The 21,473-nt window shown below is 41.8% G+C and overlaps 1 protein-coding gene across 3 annotated transcripts in view; it reads right to left on the bottom strand.

Moving 5' to 3' along the window:
• LOC146649398 (carboxyl-terminal PDZ ligand of neuronal nitric oxide synthase protein-like) overlaps positions 1–21,473 on the bottom strand; it is a 247,081-nt gene that overhangs the window by 28,527 nt on the left and 197,081 nt on the right. For all 3 annotated transcript variants that reach the window (XM_085387095.1, XM_085387094.1, XM_085387096.1), the window contains exon 10: positions 19,872–20,048. In XM_085387095.1, the coding sequence (XP_085243221.1) occupies positions 19,872–20,048 (177 nt within the window). The remainder of the gene's footprint in view (positions 1–19,871; positions 20,049–21,473) is intronic.

The raw sequence follows: 21,473 nt of genomic DNA, 5'->3' as shown, positions 1-21,473 counted from the left end.
ATGTTACTTTTGACATGGTATGTGAGAAAAAACAAGTTCGATCCATAAAGACCCCACCTCACCATTTTACAAGACATAAAGGATCTGTTGCTAACATCTTGGTGCAGATACCACAGCAAACCTTTAGGGGTCAGGGCTGTTTTGGCATTAAAAAGGACGACCAACATGATATTAGGCAGGTGATGATAATGTTATGCCTCATTGGGGTACATTTGGATGTCCCACCCTGACCATTCACATTTGTAATTTTACCAAAGAACTCACAAAAAAAGCAAATATTTGATTCTGTCCTAAAGTGACCCAAACATCATGTCTACAATCATCACTGTTAACATGACGTGAGCTTTGGGCTAACAACCGACACACCACACAGCTGTCTTCATTGGAACAGCCTACAGGCTGCAAGTCCAAAAGTGGTGCATCACAACAGTCCTTTAATTAGCCACAAGAGGTCAACAGTAGGAGGAATATCATATTCTGCATTAAGAAATATTCCTGCATTAGTGTGCACTTTTTCTCCATCTGCAGTGTTTAGAAGAAAATGCTAAATCAATCAGCTTTTAATTGAAAGAACTTAACAAATAACACAATCTTAATAGATTTGATAAACTTTAAATTAAGACAAATTTTGACACATTTATCTCCTGCCTGGTTGTTCAGTTGTTTTAATTAGTAGAATTATCTTCACACATTTTTGTCTGCATCTTATCTCCAGCCTAATTTCCCCCCCAGGAGATCATTTCAGTTTTATCTAACTTAATTAGTGAAATATGCTTTTCCTGCTGGACTCAGCAGTGCATCAGAAGGAACTAACAGCTCAGCAGTAAAATCTGAACTCTGCAGATTATTACAAAGCTGCCCCGTCCTCCTCTAGTGCCATACCCGACCTGCTCTCCCCTTCTTCTTCTTAAACTGGACACACGTGATCATAGATATCCTTTAAACTTTAAACTTCATCCCTCTAAACATCAGTCGACATCTGTCTTGGTGCGAGACTTGGACCCTCAGTCTCAGGGGACAAAAAACCCCCATCTTATTAAAAAAAAACTAACCTGCCTTCTCTTTCTTCCCATCCTCTCCATCTTCTTCCATTTCATCCTCTCCGTCAGGTAAACTTTGTGCACAACCCTACTCTGTCCTTCCCTTTGGGATTGTTTTACTGGCAGAAACTGCATTTAGGCTACAAGGCGCCAGAACTATTGAATGAAACTAATACAAATGAAACAAGCCTCCTGACTTTGCATAGCCAAAATTCTCCATTAAAACTAAAACTAATGAATCTCTGCTATTTAAATTAGACCATGCAATGACTAATCCCACATAATCTCCACCGAATCCAATACTGATTATGTTTTTGTAAACAGGTTAGAAATGCTGAATGGAGTGAGTCGACCTGACCTGACTGCTCAATAAAGCAATTACTGTGGCACACCTGTTTGACTATCACACACCAATGCTGCTAAACCTTTAGTACTTGTTTGCATGTTGACATTCTGCTTATGAGACACTTTCATTATGGTGAAAGACATTTTAAATCTAATTTTGTTCCAGTGTATCTAGACACTTTGACCGGATTGGTGAAAAATCGAAATGACTGGTGGTTTTACAAAGAAATGATGAAATGAAATGATAAAAATGATGAGTCATCATTACTGGATCATAAGCAACCTTCTTTTATCTGACTCAGCAACACCGGAGTCTCAGGAGCGGTGGATGCTTTTTTTTTTTTTTACAAGGCTAAACTGTTAGAGGGAAACATCCAACTGATGTGCCACTTGTGTTCAGTGCTGTGTCCTCATATCCCATCACACTGATGCTCGAATTTGGTTTATGGAAAATAATTGTTTTGAGAAAGAAAGAACAAAAAAGCCCAGAAAACCTCATCTGGATATTCAATGTAGTTAAGTTAAGACAGGTTCAAATTGCTGGAACAAGAAAAAGACTAGTGCTGTCAGCGTTAATCTCGTTAAAATGACGTTAATGCCATAACTGCATTAATGTGGCAAATCTCCGTTAGCGAGTTGGCGCTGATCGATCCGTGTGTGGGGCTGCCCACACACGGGTCATCTTTGAGAAGATGAGACTGTGCATGCCCAGACATGCACAGATACGTCTACTAGATGGAGACATATAACACTAGATGTCTCTTGAAATACAGGTGACCTGCAACAATGTATCATGTGGAAGATTTCTCAAACTCTCCCACTGGCCTTACAATAATCTGCAGTGTAGGGTAACTGTGCTGCTAAAATTAATGTACCGAGACGTCCACTGTGATGGAAAATAAGCCAGAGAAATAGGAGACCTACAAACAGAGGGTAGACTACAGACTGCTTAGTTGTAGCCAGACATGTCTGTGTGCCTTCAGTCGCCTCCAGATCAAAGTCATCAGATCAATAATTCATTCAGTCATTTGCCACATCACAGTCTGTCTGACCCCACAGCTCCCGGTGAGAGTGTCTGAGTCACCAAAATATGAGTGTCGCCATGAAAGAAGCAGCAAGGGGGAAACGAGGCAGCAAGAAAATAATGGGGCTGTGGTTCCGGGTATTCGGTTACTCTCTGGCTTTATCTAATTCTCTTAGTTCAGGTTTGTGTGTTTTTGGTCCATTCTATTAAGAACTGTTGTAAATTCCCTTGGAGGTTGCATCAGGGACAGGATCCAGCCCAAAAATTCCAAATCAAACATGCATAGCCACCCACTGTGGTGACCAGCTTGTGACTTGGCAAAAAGTAGCTTCAGGTATCCCCAAGTATTCCACTGGAATCAATGACCCAGTCCAGAAAGGCAGCAGAACAACAGTACAAAGTGTACAGATAAGAATGTGTGTCCACTGAGCCTTTTGGCTATGCAGTAATGAGGCAGTTATTCAAAGGCTTGGGGGGATTGAAAAAAACTGTGCTTCTTGTGTGTTCAACATTATTTGGCAATCTGAGTTGGTTCTTAAAGGCATGGTGAGGGATACGATGTATCTAAATATGTCATACTTCCAGTCCTACTATGACACATCAAACACTAATATAGTTGAGATGTATCTAACTGAGAGCTAAAAGTGATCAAAGTTATCTCTTGTCTTTCCTTTCAGCCCCCACCTGGCTCAGTGGGAGTTGTTCTCTTTGAGGCTGATTCCATCTTCCACCTCCACTTTAAATTCAGCATGTGTACGCACTACATTTGTCAGCTCGCTTTTGTCAGCGCATAAGTGAAAAGACACAAAGGAAGCTTTAGAAGAAGGGAAGAAATGGGACAAGACAGACGGGCTGACAGGCAGATGCGGATGAGACGGGCCTTCAGCTGTGCTGCGATAAGTTTGCTCTTTTTATTTCTTTACATCTGGAGCTGCACATGTTCCAGATTATGTATCAGGCCAGGCTGCTGCTTAGCATGGCCTTTAGCTCTGCACCGTGGGAACATCAAAGACATCCAGATGTCAATGCACAGCAAGACTCGAGTCAGAACATGAGCATGGTTTTCGCTGAGGTCTCTACTGCCTTCAAATGGATATGCAGACGTGTGTAAATGCTGAGAGAGAAGCAAGAAAAATGCCTCCTCGAGGAAGCTGAAAAAGTTTGATAGTGAGTGGTAGGCGTCTGGTTCAAATCCTCTGACCCAGTGGGAGACCACTGTCAGAGACTGTGAATACATGATACTAATGGGGAACCAAAGCTCAATGGACACAAAATGTTAAGAAAGCATAAAACTTCACGACGCTAATGCACCCACAGACATACACTAATGAACTCCATCTTTTTGGTTGATGCAGCTTGGTCTGCAAAGTTTAGTTAGTGAGAATCTTTTCTGGTGAACTCCTACTTGGCTCCAATCATTAATGTCGAAGTCAGAGGATTAATTGCTCAGCTTTGGAAGTCCTTTATTCCCTCTGCTCTTCTGGCAAACACAGTCATTAATTTCAGCACTGTGAGGAGCTGCCATGACTGTTTGTTTATATGCGACCTACTAACTCCTCGTGTCTCTGTCAGCACTACTTTCACATTAAAGAAAACGACCTCAGCCAGTTCCTAACAAGCACACAGCACTTGGCACACACAGTTCTTTATATGTGGCTCATACACAAAGAGCCGGGGGAAATAAACATGAACAGAATCAACGTGTGTCCGTATGTGGAAGTGACTTTCATCATATCCAGTGTTTTTCTCATGTACTAAATGTTATTGTTGTTTATGTGTTTTATTTTCAAAGATAAAATGACCTGAACATATTTACTTTGTAGCCAGCATCAGTTGAAGGTCAGCTTGGTTACTTATTTATTGTGTTACAATAATGAACTTTCATATGGTCAATGTTTCAAATTATGAAATCAGTATCTGCGCAATCCCTGTGAGGCAAATACTTAAACTGGTCTCAAAGCTCCGCCTCACACAGTGTTTTCTCCTCTTGGCTATGTGAGATTTCAACAAGAGAAGCCATCTAAAATATGACCATAAGCCACAGGCTGTGTAAACCTTCTGCATGCGAGGAGGAGCCAATCAAAAAGTAGGCTTAAAGGAAGAGTAAAATGAGCTAAACAACTTGTTTTAGACAGAAGATGAACTCAGGGGCTGCAGAGTTAAACAGGGTTTATTTTGAACTGTGACTCATGACAAGCTGCAGTAGTAGAGTCAAAGAGTAAAAATAATAGCTGAAAATAATCAGAAAACATTACACCTATACTCACCAGATACTCTAACAGGTACACCTTTCTAGTAGGGGTGCAACGATACACAAAATTCACAGTTCGGTTCGATACTTTGGTGTCACGGTTCGATATTTTTTCGATACAAAAAAATGTTCATGCTTTTTTAATTTGTCATTTATTAAAATTATAAATATATATTTTAACATGACACGCTTACCTTCAGGGTCATGCTTCACATGAAGACCAAAATAGTTCCAAAGGCCAGATCTGAATGAGGGTGGGGGAGGTTCAATTTGCCATGTTGCAACGAGCTTAGCTTCTGTCTTGTTAGCTTGCGCTGCGCTCAGTGGATCTGCGCTCGACAGTGCAGCCTAGGCGGAGTAGTCGAACAAAGAGATCCACTGAGCTGTCAACACAGACAGCATCGTCAGAAGAAAAGTTGATAAGATAAATTAAAAATTTTGTATTGTTCGCTACATATGTGTACCGAACCGAAAGCACTGTATCGAACGGTTCAATATCGATACGAGTATCGTTGCACCCCTACTTTCTAGTATCAGGTAGGACCCCCTTTTGCCTTCAGAACTACATCAATTCTTTGTGGTACAGATTGGAAACAAATGTGAGAAATTCTGGTCCATAATGACATGAGTGCATCACACAGTTTCAGATTTGTCAGCTGCACATCTAAATATCCTTTTCCACCACATCCCAAAGATTCTCTATTGAGATCTGGTGACTGTGGAGGCCATTTGAGTACAGTGAACTTATTGTTGTGTTCAAGAAACCAATTTGAAATGATATGAAGCTTTGAGACCATCTTCCCTTTGCTGGTCATGAAGGGATGGACATGGTCAGCAACAACACTTAGGAAAGTTGCAGCATAGAAACAAAGCTAAATTGGTACAATCCCCCATAAAATAACACCATCATGACCAACCTGAACCACTGATATAAGACAGGATGTTGTTTAAGCAAAATTCTGACCCTACTATAAAAACAGGGAACATTTTTTTAATCTGTCAATTTCAAATTTCGACAAGCCTGTGAGGGGTTCTGGGTCAAGGTTCATCATGCTGAGAGAGGCTCTTGTGCATACCTTTATATTAATGAGTAGCTATTGGAGTTACTGTTGCCTTCCTATTTACTTGAAGCAGTCTGGCCATTCTCTTCTGGCCTCTGACCTCAACATAAGAGAAATACTCTCTTTAAACCCTTGATATGCTTGAGCAGATTAGCAGCAGACTGACAGTTTTTTTGTTTATTTGGCTTCCCGTCAGTCAAGAGCCTTGGACTACATTTCCCTAGAGCACTGCTTGGTTGGTTTGTCTAAGACAGTAGTTCCCAAACTACCGTACGCGTACCCTCGGGGGTACGCAAGTGGCTGTAGGGGGTACGCGTGGGTTGGGGTTGGAGTGGGGATCAAAAGTTTTAAAAGCCGAAATTTGCACTAATGCAGTTTTTTTTTGCCTGTCAAATACATGACTATATACCACCCTCTGGTGTTCAGCAAAAAAATAGCTCTGACAAAATACATGGGCGTGATTTGCCCAAATGACTGACACCTAACAGTTGAAGTTGCCTCCAAGCATTCAGTGCAGCGCGAAAATGGACAAGTGGTTAACAAGAAAAAAAGGCCCTACCACAGAGACACCGGCCACAACAACCAATAAGCTCATGTCTGAAGATGCATTTTCCAGTGACCGCACAGGTGATTGTTCAACAACAATGTGTTCGTCAGATTTGGATGCTAGCAGTGCTAGCAGGGATGTATCTGTGGTTACTAGCCAAGTGGCTAGCATAGCTGGAGCCAGCCATGTGGAAAGTGATGAAGTGTCTGATGCGGAGCGTCAAAGTGGGAGAAAGCATCACAGCACGGACTGTAACACAACCTCATCAAAGAAGCGCAAATATGATGACAATTATATTTCGCTGGGGTTTACGTGTATAAATATTGGTGGATTTCCCCGGCCACAGTGTGTTATTTGTGCAAAAGTATTGTCTCAGAACTCAATGAAACCTTCACTTTTGCGCAGACATTTAGAGACAAATCATCCCCATTTGAAAAATAAACTAAGGGAATATTTTGAGCGACAGCTAAAATCACTTTCAACAAGTAAAACCTGCATTCAGGTGCCAGATCTTATGAATAAAAACAGACTACAAGCATCTTACATGGTCAGTTACAGAGTGGCTAAAAACAACAAACCCCACACTATTGTGGAGGACCTCATTCTCCCTGCTGCTTTAGATATGGTAGGGACAATGTTGGGGGAAAAGGCAAAAAAGACGATACAGTCCATTCCATCATCAAACAATACTGTCTTACGGCGCATCAATGCAATGTCAGAAAATGTTTTACAGCAGCTACTTCTGCGCATACGCCACAGTGAATGTTATGCAATACAGCTAGATGAGTCCACGGATGTGGCTGGCCTGGCGCATCTTCTCGTATATGTGCGCTACATTCATGAAGGAACCATCAAGGAGGACATGCTGTTCTGTAAACCGCTGGAACAAAGGACAACTGCCGCAGATATTTTTCAAAAGCTGGACACATTCATGAACACACATGGACTCGTGTGGGACAGATGTGTTGGCATCTGTACTGATGGCGCACGGGCCATGACTGGGAGACACGGAGGTGTGGTTTCGCGTGTGCAAGCAGTCGCGCCAGATGCCTCCTGGGTACACTGCAGCATCCACCGAGAGGCTCTTGCTGCAAAGGGAATACCTGTCCGTTTGAAACATGTTTTGGACACGAGTGTAAAAATGGTTAACTTTGTGAAAGCCAGGCCGCTGAACTCCCGCTTATTTGCTGCGTTGTGCAGCGAGCATGAGACATTATTACTCCACACAGAGGTTCGCTGGCTATCTAGAGGGAAAGTGCTGACCCGTTTCTTTGAGTTGAGGGATGAACTTAAAGTTTTCTTCAGTAACCATCCCTTTGAGCTGTCTGAACATTTGCATGATGAAGAGTACCTTACCTGCCTGGCTTATCTGTGTGATATATTTTCTCGTCTGAACGAGCTCAATCTCGGATTACAAGGCGTTTCTGCAACTATATTCAATGTTCAAGATAAAGTTGAGGCCATGATAAAGAAGTTAAACCTTTGGAAGAACTGCTTGGATACAAACAACACTGAAGTCTTTCCTGTGCTGCATGATTTTCTGTGCTCTAATGATCTCACACTATCTAAAAGTGTAAAGCGCGAATGTAACGTGCACCTTGAGGAGCTGGCGGTGCAGTTACGCCGATACTTCCCAGAGACGGACGGCTCAAATGATTGGATACGTCACCCGTTCACCGCCGTGCCTACTTCGTTATCACCGTCTGACCAGGAGAGCCTAATTGAAATCGCCACAGATGGATCTCTAAAAGTTGAACACGCTCAAAAGAACCTGGCGGATTTCTGGATAGGGCTGCGCACTGAACAGCCCGCGCTGGCTAAGCGCGCTGTCAAGACTCTGATGCCTTTCGCCACCACATACTTATGCGAAAAGGGATTTTCTGCTTTAACAAACATGAAAACAAAATACAGAGCAAGACTTTGTGTGGAAAACGATTTAAGACTCAGCCTTTCCCAAATTGAGCCAAACATTGAAGAGCTGTGTGCCTCTGCTCAAGCACATCCATCACATTAAATAAAGTTCTGTTTAATGAAAGTTCATGGCCTTTATGCTCTCGACAAAAAAGTGAATTCTAATAAATCCTTTGATACACTGCTAGTATTAAGTAGTAAAGTTTGTTATTAAAACTCTGTCATTACTAAAAAATATTGATAAATTCATTTGGTGGTGAGAAATAATCGACTGTGCAGTATTTATCTTTATGCATGCGATATTGAAATGTATTTATAGACACTAATTAAGAGTCGTTCGTAGTAGGGGGTATGCGGCTGAGGGTGACATGTCTCAAGGGGTACGTGGCTGGAAAAAGTTTGGGAAGCACTGGTCTAAGACATTTACTTCTCCTGTATGCGTCTACTATATTGAGCACTTGTTTCATCTCAGAAACATCCTGGGTTTGCCATGGAAAATTATAGACAGCAGAGATCATAGCATTCACACTCTTTCATATTGATTTGTTCTATGTTTGCTACAGTTACAGTTGTTGGTTGAGTTTTTATGTCAGAGGAGCAAAGCTGCGTAGCAGGTATCCGGGTTATCGAGTGTGCTGCTCTGCTCGTTATATATAAATACATTTCAGGTCATCTTGCTTTTGGACAAAAAGAAGATGAAAGTAACTGAGTAGCCATTTTTAAAGTTCTGACACCTTTTTATGCTCCAACACCGGCCATCCAACTTGGACATGAACAAACAGTATTAAAGTCTGTATTTTAACCTTATTGTACAGTAGGGCAAAAAGTATTTAGTCAGCCACCGATTGTGCAAGTTCCCCCACTTAAAATGATGACAGAGGTCAGTAATTTGCACCAGAGGTACACTTCAACTGTGAGAGACAGAATGTGAAAAAAAAATCCATGAATTCACATGGTAGGATTTGTAAAGAATTTATTCGTAAATTAGGGTGGAAAATAAGTATTTGGTCACCTCAAACAAGGAAAATCTCTGGCTCTCACAGACCTGTAACGTCTTCTGTAAGAAGCTTTTCTGTCCCCCACTCGTTACCTGTATGAATGGCACCTGTTTGAACTCATCATCTGTATAAAAGACACCTGTCCACAGCCTCAAACAGTCGGACTCCAAACTCCGCCATGGCCAAGACCAAAGAGCTTTCGAAGGACACCAGGAAAAGTATTGTAGACCTGCACCAGACTGGGAAGAGTGAATCTACAATAGGCAAGCAGCTTGGTGTGAAAAAATCAACTGTGGGAGCAATCATCAGAAAATGGAAGACATACAAGACCACTGATAATCTCCCTCGATCTGGGGCTCCACGCAAGATCTCATCCCGTGGGGTCAAAATGATCATGAGAACGGTGAGCAAAGATCCCAGAACCACACGGGGGGACCTGGTGAATGACCTGCAGAGAGCTGGGACCAAAGTAACAAAGGTCACTATCAGTAACACACTACAACGGCAGGGAATCAAATCCCGCAGTGCCAGACGTGTTCCGCTGCTGAAGCCAGTGCATGTCCAGGTCCGTCTGACGTTTGCCAGAGAGCACATGGATGATACAGCAGAGGATTGGGAGAATGTCATGTGGTCAGATGAAACCAAAGTAGAACTTTTTGGTATAAACTCAACTCGTCGTGTTTGGAGGAAGAAGAATACTGAGTTGCATCCCAAGAACACCATACCTACTGTGAAGCATGGGGGTGGAAACATCATGCTATGGGGCTGTTTTTCTGCCAAGGGGACAGGACGACTGATCCGTGTTAAGGACAGAATGAATGGGGCCATGTATCGTGAGATTTTGAGCCAAAACCTCCTTCCATCAGTGAGAACTTTGAAAATGAAACGAGGCTGGGTCTTCCAACATGACAATGATCCAAAACACACCGCCCGGGCAACAAAGGAGTGGCTCCGTAAGAAGCATTTGAAAGTCCTGGAGTGGCCTAGCCAGTCTCCAGACCTCAACCCCATAGAAAATCTGTGGCGGGAGTTGAAAGTCTGTGTTGCTCGGTGACAGCCCCAAAACATCACTGCTCTCGAGAAGATCTGCATGGAGGAATGGGCCAAAATACCAGCTACTGTGTGTGCAAACCTGGTAAAGACCTATAGTAAACGTTTGACCTCTGTTATTGCCAACAAAGGTTATGTTACAAAGTATTGAGTTGTATTTTTGTTATTGACCAAATACTTATTTTCCACCCTGATTTACGAATAAATTCTTTACAAATCCTACCATGTGGATTCATGGATTTTTTTTTCACATTCTGTCTCTCACAGTTGAAGTGTACCTCTGGTGCAAATTACTGACCTCTGTCATCATTTTAGGTGGGGGAACTTGCACAATCGGTGGCTGACTAAATACTTTTTTGCCCCACTGTAAGTTCAAAATCAATTTGCTGAAGCACAGAAGCAAAGTAATGAAAAACAGTCTCTGCTGTACCCCTTGAAGACTGCACAGTGCATGCCACGGCCAACCAAGGCCAGACAGTTTTGAGTTCCACTGCTTGTAGGTGTGTGCCATGCCTTGGTTGGCTAGCTCTGAACCTGCTACGCATTTGCTTTGTGTGTGTTGCCTTTGAGCGTGTCCCTGCTGGTGACAGCGTGAGTTGTGTACTGTGTATTGATTCGCTCCCTTTCTATCCCAGTAGTTAACCCCGGTTTCAAACAACACGCGCTTGTGACGGGGAAATCGATACAAGTCACCAAACCCTGCTGTGCTTGGTCAGACGGGTTGGCAACGTGGCCTCCGAATCACAGCGAAAATCCCAGCCAGACATTTTATCAGTGCTGAGAAGAGGGAGGAAATCACAGAGTTTGCGTGAGAGAGACAAGCTGCAACAAAGATAAAGATTTAAGACCGGACCCGACTTGAAGCATCTGTAGATACGAGAGTTAAACCTTTTCAACACAATCTACTGGCGAGTGAGTGTGGAGGCGAACCTCTTATATTACAACAGTATTGTATCTCAACCTCTCAAGGTCAAATATTTTCTACTTTTAAAGGAGTTTGGGACAAATTGAATTTTTTACTCTTCACTGGTAAGGAATGGTGCTTGCTATTACCCTTGAATGCAAATAGAGGCCTATCAATTCTAGATGTCTTCAGTCCAACACTACTTGCAGACGAGCAACCAGAAACAGACACTTCTTTCTTTCCAGAATTCAGCTGTCCTGTAAATTCATTACAGCCTCAATCAATAACTAGTTACAAAGTAGAAATGAGTTTCACACTAAACTGAACCTGCACACACCCATCCTGTCTGCTTTGCCTCCGAATGTGATCTCCCTATAAATCCACAGAACAGATGGTTATATTAATAAAGATTTCATGAAAAGCAGACCCTCATAATAACACTTTGTCCTCCGCATGTACTTTAGCAGTAATTACTAACCTCTTTGTCAAGGTTAAAGGCTGTGGGCTGTACTTTATTCCTCCAAACACACAACATGTATCACTAATATAGAAAACAACAACAAGAGACTGTTTAGAATTACAGCGTGTCTGACATTTTGGAGAGGTCGGCGCAAAAGTGGGGATCAGGGGAATAAAGTTAAGGTCAAGTGTGTGAGAGAAATATAGATGAAATCAGATGGAAGTAGAAAAGACTATTTAGCCAAAGCCTGAGCAGAATAGCGAGGTTAGGAATAAAGACATGCAACTTAAGACATGCAAATGGCTAAACCATGAGTGTAAAATGCACTGTGCAATACTGGTAAAGGGATAGTTCATCCCCAAATCACATTTAGGTACACTCTTCATATCAAAATAATTTTAACAACAAACAGCACTACTGGCCAGCATATTTAATATTTGATAGAATATTTGACTTTGGGGTAACTTATTTTGTTAAACCACCAAAAGGGTTTACTAAAATGTAAATGTACGAACATACACTCAAGTGAAAACGCTTTTTACAGCACTCTGTGCAGATCTGTGATAACAAATATGTGCATACTTACTTCTTCCATTTGGAAAAAAAAGAGGCAATTTTGGTCATTTGCTGATCTGGCTTTTGCATGTTAACATATTGCCACATCCCAGCTAATTCAACCTGAGGTCAGACCGAGCAATCCTTAGAGAAACAAGAGAAACTGCGTAACCCCAAGAGCTACATGTCAGACTCCACAGGCCTCAATTAGTATGCTTAATGTCATTAGAAATTAGAAAATGTCAAAGTATGGCTGATTTGGAAGAGTTGCCAGGAGAAAGCCTCTTCTCTGTAAAAGCAAAACAAAACAGAAACATGACAGAATGGCTTCGGTTTGCAAAGCTGCATCTGAACAACCAAAAAAGTTATGGAACAATGTCCTTTGGAAAGACAAGTGGAGATGTTTATCTGTTATGTGCAGTGGCAGATTTGGTAAACCAAACATAGGATATAAGCACAAACACATCATGCCAACTGTCAAGCAAGGTAGTGGAGAGGTGACGATTTGGGCTTATTTTGGAGTCACAGGACCTGGGCACCTTACAGTCATTGAGTCCACCATGAACTCCTCTGTATACCAAAGTATTCTAGAGTCAAATGTGAGGCCATCTGTCCAACAGCTGAAGCTTGGAAAAGTTGGGTCACATAAAAGGACAGTTTACAATAGACTGACTGAAAATGAATAGAATCGAAGTGTTGCAATTGCCCAGTCAATGCCTGGACCTCAACCCAACTGAAATGCTGTGGCAGGACCTTAAGAGAGCTGTGCATAAATGAATGACAACAAATGTCAACTAAACTAATGTTGTAAAGAAGAGTGGGCAAAAATTCTTCCAAAACAGTGTGGCAGACCGATAAAGACACAGAGAACGATAAATTTCAAGTCAAGTTCTACAACCTACTGGATGATGATGAGGTGTATTTAATTTTTACATAGTCCTGCAGAGTCCTGTGGAAATTTAAACTTTTTCATTACTGGATAACTAAAGGTAACAAAACAGTTTTATCTAATTTAATCAATAAATTAGTTTTTTAGGGCAGTATGGTGGTGCCTCACATCAAGAAGGTCCTGAGTTTGACTCCACCATCTGACCAGCCTTTTTATGTCTGATATTCTCCCGGTGTTTCTGACGGTTCTCTCTGGGTACTACAGCTTTGTCCCACAGTCCAAGACATGCAGTTAGTTGGGTTTGGTTAGTTGGTTTTCTCTATGTTAGCCCTGTGTCAGATTGGTGATCTGTCCAGGGTGTACACCGCCTCTTGCCTATGGTAGCTGGGATAGACTGTAGCCTGCTCGCGACTGTGATAAGGGTAAAAGGAAGAGATTGGATGGATCGAATCTGTTTTTTCAATTTTATAAAATAAAAATGACAAGGTTCTACCAGTGTGTTTTATTTTACCATCAAATCCAAAATTCAAAGTATTTAATTTACAACCACTGGCTACTGAAAAAAAAAAGGAAAATATTTTGATTTGAGGATCTTTTTTGCCCCTTGTCTTCTGAACAGTCCTTTGAATTTAGCTTTGCTTGTATTTCACACAACTTGCCTACAGCACTGATGCACCCGTTCACTAACTGAGGGTATGGGAGGATGGTTAGATTTACAGACTGGAAGCTGTGTTTAAAGTAGTGTATAATTTGTTTACCTGGTCACACATTGGTGAAATTATAAAAATAATAATAATAATGGATTGGATTTATATAGCGCTTTTCAAGGCACCCAAAGCGCTTTACAATGCCACTATTCATTCACTCTCGCATTCAGACAAATCGACTGGGCAGATCAAGATGCTAAACTCAAGTTATTTTCACAACCTAATGATCTTGCCCTTAGTGTTTTTATATATAAACAGAAGAAAAAATACAACTTTTTATATAATCAACAATAAGAATTTGAGAAGTAGTGCAAACAGATAAAGTTGCCAAAAAAAAGCTAGTTTTGTGTAATTCAAGTCACATAATGCTTGGCCTCCTGGAATACCTTGTCTAAGGCTTTCACATAATCTTCCTCTGCATAAGCCAAAGAATGCGAATGAGCCTGACACCGAGGTAATTTCGGTCTTGATGACCAGACACATTCTTTGATTAAAATGAATACCTGAATCATGAGGTAAGGTCATCTTTTTAAATCACCATAATATCAGTGCAGAGCTTTAACTGATGATTTATCACAACAGGTCTGAATTTGTCTTTGGTCGATATTAAGCGCCCTCTAATTATATTTAAATGACTGCATTATCTGACGGTGATTGCATCAAAAGCTGAAATGTGACTTAAACGTGTGTGTGGGGGTTTTTCTGGGCATTTCTGCTTTAATTACATAGCGACAATGGGGAGAGGGAGTAGAGATATAGTGAAAGAGACTATGAGACATTAGCAGCAGCAAATGTCTAGACAGCCGGGAATTCAATGAGGGACTGATCGCTGAAGGCATCTGCACCCCTGTGCCATGCGCTCAACCACTCGTGAAGATTTAAACTATTTAAATGAACACGTACAAAAGACAGCAGGGGAAAAGAGAGACACAACACAAGGAAAGAGGGATAAAAAAGACAATGTGAAGGATAAGGTTTCGATCAGAGGACATACACCACAGTGTTGCTGGTTTGATCTGACGCCTTAGCCGACTGCTCCAACAGTCAAAAGAAAAGCAAGCACTTCAAAGAAGTTTAAGAGTACACTATTGGGAATTCTTAGAGCTGGAATATTGGAAGTGCTTCTTTCTGTTGTGAATGGAAAATATCAATATGGAAATCCAAGCGTGCAACTTGCCCGAACTGTAGTTCTTCTGTTCACCAGTAGACGCAGGTCTTTGCTTCCATCAAACATGGTTGTTTTGCTACTACAATTCCCATCAAGTACCCTTTCTTTTTTAACATGCATGATTGCTGTTGAGGAGCATATTTCAAAATCTACCCAAGGTGAAGAATTATTGATTCTCTTTTTTAAAGCCATTGCTGCTTAACAGCTAATAGTACGTTATTTTTCTGCTGTGTTTTCAGTCTGTTTGGATCTGTCAAGTCGACGACAGATGGGACTAAGATACTTGTCTACAACTCTGGTCCTAAGGTATAACTTGCTGTTGTTTCGGGACCATCTAGGTTTAAACCTGCTTTTCCCTGTAACCGGGTATAAACCTTATGCCTAAACTGGAACTTGTCTATCAAGATCCACCGATTTATACAGCAGTATAGAGCTGATTGAGATGTCTGGGAATTGCAGAAGGCACGGGCATTTCTGTGAATCATAACCTAGTAGCTGGCTGGCACCTCTGCTTTCCACACTGAACAAACCGGTAAAGGTAGGCTATCGAAAAATCAACAGTTATATTATTGCTACTTATTGATTTATGTGGTGTCCCTCTGTTTCACCTTGGTCAGGACTCCTCACATCGCGTTTCTGACTGAAGGACGACCAGATCTACATTATTTACTCATTCGCCTATCAAGTGCTTCGTCTTTGTGATAACAGATTAGACTGCTTGCCAGTATGCTCTTGTGCTGACTGTATAACTATTAGCTCCATTTGCTTATTTCAGTATTAGTGACTTTTTCTTTTGCTTTCATCTTCCGTAATTGTCTCAGCGCAGAAATTAAGAACGGTTCTATATGTCTAGAAATGTAATTTAGATCTTTTGGATCAATTTTAAGTCAAGCCAGAGAAAACCTATGCTGTTGACTAATTATAGCTGGCCTGCATATTCTTTACTGGTAACACTAGTTAGTTCTCATGTGCGACCACTTTGGCACGAATATCCAAACAAACTTTAGACAAACAGCAGATAGGATCTTTGTTATCTTTTAATACAAACACAATCAGATGGCAAGTGGCTGGCAGTTTACTGGTTTAATCCAATCTGACTAAAGCTCTTTGCAAAAAGATATTGAGCACTTAGAGATTTGGCTCACTTCCTCTTCAAATCTCTGCAAGGTCTACCTTTGCCAAGGACGACTGTCTGCGCTGATCTGAGCGAAGGGCTGTCCTGTTAAACTATGGCTACGGTACACAAAAATGAAAACTCTGTAGCTTTCCCCACGAAACAAAACGAATACTTTAATATTGACTCGTGCCTGGAGGCCGGTACACAGAGCTGGGTTAAAACAAACGGGACCGCTCTTGGCTGTCATCCGCGAGCCGCTGTTCTGGCACGCGGGAAGAGGTTTTGTTTACCGGATGAATAAAAGAAACAAACAGCGTTCCTCGAGGTCCAACTAATCCCAGCTTTACATAAATTAAAAAGTGGGGAGATATGTGCGTGGACAGCTGAAAAGAGTGCAAACATGCTCTGACTACCAAGTTGACAAACAGTGAGAGACAAAAAAGAGGGTCAAGGATGGAGCAGTTCCAACAGTTTCTGTGTAGAAAACAAAGTTTGTACAGGTAGATAGAGATTTCTGTCTAAAAATAGTCTTTGATTAATTATGAACAGAGGAAGAAAGGACTTTCCCTTTCCAAAGTAACAAAGTCCCTCCAAAAGTTAGACCCAACTGTTCGTGCTTCATCACAGGAAGAGTCGCTTTTCACTCCAGCTGTGACGAGAGCGTGTCAGTCTCAGGTCTCTTTAGTCCCGAACACTTCTGTCTTGTTCCTGTCAGCGTGAATGATCGCTACTCCGTCCGTGTTGACAGAGTGAGCACTTGCCCCTGAACTAACCTTGAGGAGTTATTGTATATGTACATTTTCAAACAACTTCCATTTGCTAAGTGATTGATTTCCTGTTACACCCTGACAGCCCCATGACACCATCAGCGTACACGCAGAATCACAACTTCAATTTACCCAAAGGGGAAAACTTAAGAGTCTGAATCTGATGAGTGTGTCTGATAGATGGACGCCTGTGTGTCATGAAAAAACAGGAAACAAAAGGAAGCAAACAGGAGCAACAGATTCAGAGAAATAAGAGTATATGCATGTAGGGATGGGTATCGAAACCCAGTTCTTGTTGAGAACCGGTTCCCACTGTTTCAATCCTTGGAGTTGTTTGCCGTTTTTGCAAACGATTCCCTTATCGATTCCAGTCGCCCCGAATCACGTCACCACGTTGCGGAGCGTCATTTACCTGGCAGGAAACATGGTGCCTAAGCGGCTCAAACGCTCAAAAGTTTGGTTATACTTTACGAGAACGGATGACAACAGGGCAACTTGCAATACTTGCAAAGTAGATATTTCATTAAGGGAGGAAACGCTACGAATATGCAAAAGCATTTGCTCACAAAACACACGATGACCTTAAATGAATGTCGTGTTTTTAATTCCGCTCCGGACTCGTGAATCTCAACCCAGCAGCAGCGGTAACGTTTGCACGTCCTCTCCCGTTAATGCGGCAGGTAAATAATCAACTAACAGTGCATATTATGTTAGCGCGATCTGCCTTATTACAAAACCTGCCATTACTGTGCATTTAGGTGACCGTGATGAGACAGAGGGAGTCTGGCTGGTGCTCGCTGGCAGTTCTCCCTGCAGTCTACCGTTAGCGTCTCCTTTCAGGCCAGGATAGACGAATGTCACCGAGCAGTGACTAAGTTTGTGGTAAAAGGCTTGCACCCATTTGCCACAGCAGATGCCCCGATTTTCGGTAAGTGAATGTGTTTAATTGTCGGCAGGGACATTACTGGATATTCTTGTGTAATTGCTACAGAATAATTTATGTTACACTTTGTTATTGCTACAGAAGAATATTTATTTTATTATTTTACATTTACAATTTTTTTTCCTGGGGACCCTGTGACACCCCATTGAAGAGCCGTAGGCTGTGGATCTCTTATCTCACTGTTGGGTTTGTAAGGCCATGTTACTCCTAAATTTCTATCTTGTTCAAAGAGAAGATATAAAACAAAGTTCTAAGCTGATCGACCTTAGTATTCTCCTTTTTAAAAAAGAATCGACAAGAGAATCGATAAAGAATCGAATCGTTAAACAGAATCGAAAATGGAATCGGAATCGTGAAAATCTTATCAATACCCATCCCTATATGCATGAGTGTGCATACAGATTAGGCTCAAACTCTTGTTTTCCAAGGGTACGTGACCAACTCAGATTATTATTCTTAAGGCGAATTCAGCATGAACTAGAAGCAAATTATCTATAATCAAACTTTATTTGCTTACAGCTGATTTGTGATAACCTCTAGCTAACAAAATGTCCTGTTACCCTGTGTGAACTTGTTTTTTTGCCTCCTGTATGAGGATGATAAGTTTGACAAACCTAAAATTTAGAATGCTTGGCATGTTCTTGTTTGGTCTCCTCTCTGATGTCATGCTGTCGATGATTTTTGATTTATCATTCTGCTATTAATTTGTTTGTGCCCACATGTGTCCTTTTTTTAAAGGGACACTATTTTAATTAGGTTTCTTTTTACATTTGATGCTCTGGCCTTATTAATTGATTTAGACTGTTTTCTTGTGAGTTGTCCAGTTTTAGAGCCATCAGTTATCTGCCCTCTACATCTGGGACACCACTGTTAATCCCATCGGGATAGCACATGTCCCGATGGAAGACATCCCATCAGTTCAACTCTGACTGCACAGACATATTTCTGAGTTTGTGTTTCAAATTTATGAGCTGAATTCAAGTAGTTAGTGTGAATTTCATTAATATTTTATTTCTGGCCTTTTTTCTGCTTTATTGGACAGAGCAGTGAAGAGTGACAGGAAAGCGAAGGGAGAGAGAGGAAGAGGAAGATGTGCAAAGTAGAAGAAAGTGCAGTGGGTCGGACTCGAACCCGTGAATTTCTATGTAGAGGACAACAGATTTGCAACTTTTCACACTGCTGCAGCATCATTATGACCAAACTGTGCATAATGGTCAAATTAACCTCATTCTCATCTCTCAGACTGAAAGCAGACTTACTCAGTGTTTTTGCAGTTTTGATACCCAAAAGTTGCTTTGAGAATGGCAAGTCACTACGAATGATCGCAGGCCCTACTCTGGTCTTAAAGCCAACCATTTCAGAGGCAAAAGACCGTGGCAGCAGTGTTTTCTCCAGTGTGACTTAATATACTGACTTCGAATGCAGGACAAGGTTATGTTTTCCCATAGAAGCCTTATGTCCGTCTAAAAACAGCTGACACCATAGTTATCTTAAATTCACTTCAAGTTCAAGCTGAATGTGCCTTAGAGGACAGCTCATAACTTTAATCTGCCAACAACATCAGGTTAAAAAAAATATGATTGGTAAATTCACGTTAGCCTTGATTATGTAGTTGTGTACATCCAATATATGTCTCTCTCACACAGCAGTTTTAAGTAAGTGAACAAAACAAGCCACCATAGGATTCTCCGGATGGGGGGGTGGGGCAGGTTAAAGTGTTACACTGCTATTTCATCTCCCAGGCAGTCAGGAGTTCCCTGTCTGTTGAGAACATTAAGTAGCCTCACTGTCTCCTGATCTGTTCCCCATCCAAAAATCTCCATGTCTTCCTCGTCCTCATCCTCCCCTTCATCCTCATCCTCATCCTCATCCTCCCTGTCATCACTGTCGTCCGTGTTTGACTCGTACTCCGAGGCAATACCCGACTCGCGAAACCTTGCAAATTCCAGGCAGCCCAGAGATTTGACGTCGCAGGACAAAGACTTTACTGGACCCTCTGACGCTTCTGGACTTTTGATCTCTGGCCTGTTAATCTTGAGCGGATGAGGAGGCGAGGGGAGTCGAGGAGGTGGAGGCCCCGGGGGTCCCGGGAGGAAACGGAAACACTCCAGTTTGAGTAGACATTGGTCCCTACCTAGTGGGCTTCCCAGGGTCCCGTTGGATGATGAGAAGGCATTGCTGGTCCCGTCGCTGTTGCCAAATGTGTGCAGGTTGAGGGCTGACACCTCAGGCTTAGGTGTCGTGGGGTCACATATCACCGGAGGTACTGTAGACCGGAAGGTGATCTCCAACAAACTGTCCTGGGAACCCACTGGATGGAGGAGATAAAGCAAGGAGATTTCAGGTGAAGCAAAAGGTGGAAAGTGAAGAACAGAGATACATAAAATGTTTTCAACCACTTTTAAAAATGAGCCTTGATTGAAATGAATCTGCCATCACCTTTGCAGGCAGAAGATAAAATGTATGTGACGTACATATCTGTGAATTGTGGTGAATATAAGATTACAACTCCCAGCAAAATAAATCACTCTGTGACCAATAAATCAGTGCATGCTCGTACAGCATAAGCAGAGGAGAAAAAACAACATGTTTCAAAGCATTTCATCATCATCACGACTGCTCAGTGAAACAGGTTTAGCAGGGTTCTTCACGGGCACACAGCACAGACCTGGAGCTGGAACAGTGAGAAAGAGATGCATTAAAGAAAGACGTCTTCAATACCAACCCAGAACAAACATGAAGGATGACTCACTCACTCCTTGGCAGAGGACAGTAGCAGTAGCTTGTTTGGGTTCACAGCAGTTGCAGTGTTCGAGTTTAAACAACTCCATCAATCAAACATCTACAAAAACTTCTCAGACTGCTTCTGCAGTATAATCTGCTTTAGATTATGCTACATATACTGTATGTTTGTTTGGTTTTTTTGGTTTGTTTTTTAGGGGATGTATTTTTTGTCACACACACAGACACACACGGAGGGTGTTTAAAAAGTCTTATTACAGTGGGATAAAGGACCTCTTGAACTGCTCAGCACACTGAGAGGAACTGTCTGCCACTGCTGCTCCTTTGCCCAGCCAGAAGGCTCTGAAGAGGATCACTTTTTTAATGGATTCAGCCAGGCGTTGGGATTATTCCTTAGAGATTTTGACCTATATTCACCTGATGGCATCACATATTTGCTGGAGAAGCTAACTTAGTGAGGACCTTCATTGACATAATGGTTTCCCATTAACCCTAACCATTAAAAACGAATGCCTAACCCTAACCCTAGGGTAACTAAACCTAACCATAACCTAATTGTAACCCTGACACTAAAACCACATTTTGAGCCTCAAAAAAGCCTTCAAACTTGTGAGGACCAGTGTGTGTGTCCTCACAAGTTACTGTTGGTTCTTACAAGTATAGTAGAATGCAGATTTCGGTCCTCACAAAGATAGCTAGACTGGAACACACACACACACACACACACACACACACACACACACACACACACACACACACACACACACACACAGTCTCAACAGCAGATGAAATTGATGACTAAAATTGTGTGGTAGTGAGGGGGGAGACATGGAAAGGACATCTTATACTGGACACGTCTGCGTTTTAATGCTTTTGTGCGCCGTGTGTTGCTGGACGTCTGCTCTGCATGTCTGACAGTGATGTGTGTTGACCTAGAGTGTGATGTAGAATTACTAATGCCTTTTTTCTGCCTCCTTCATGCCTATTTTTCACT

Source organism: Rhamphochromis longiceps, linkage group LG17, assembly GCF_057381845.1.
Source record: "Rhamphochromis longiceps isolate RC_006_pf linkage group LG17, R_longiceps_female_GT1.1, whole genome shotgun sequence".
In the NCBI taxonomy this organism is placed as follows: domain Eukaryota; kingdom Metazoa; phylum Chordata; class Actinopteri; order Cichliformes; family Cichlidae; genus Rhamphochromis; species Rhamphochromis longiceps.
This window is presented reverse-complemented; position numbering and strand designations above follow the sequence as displayed.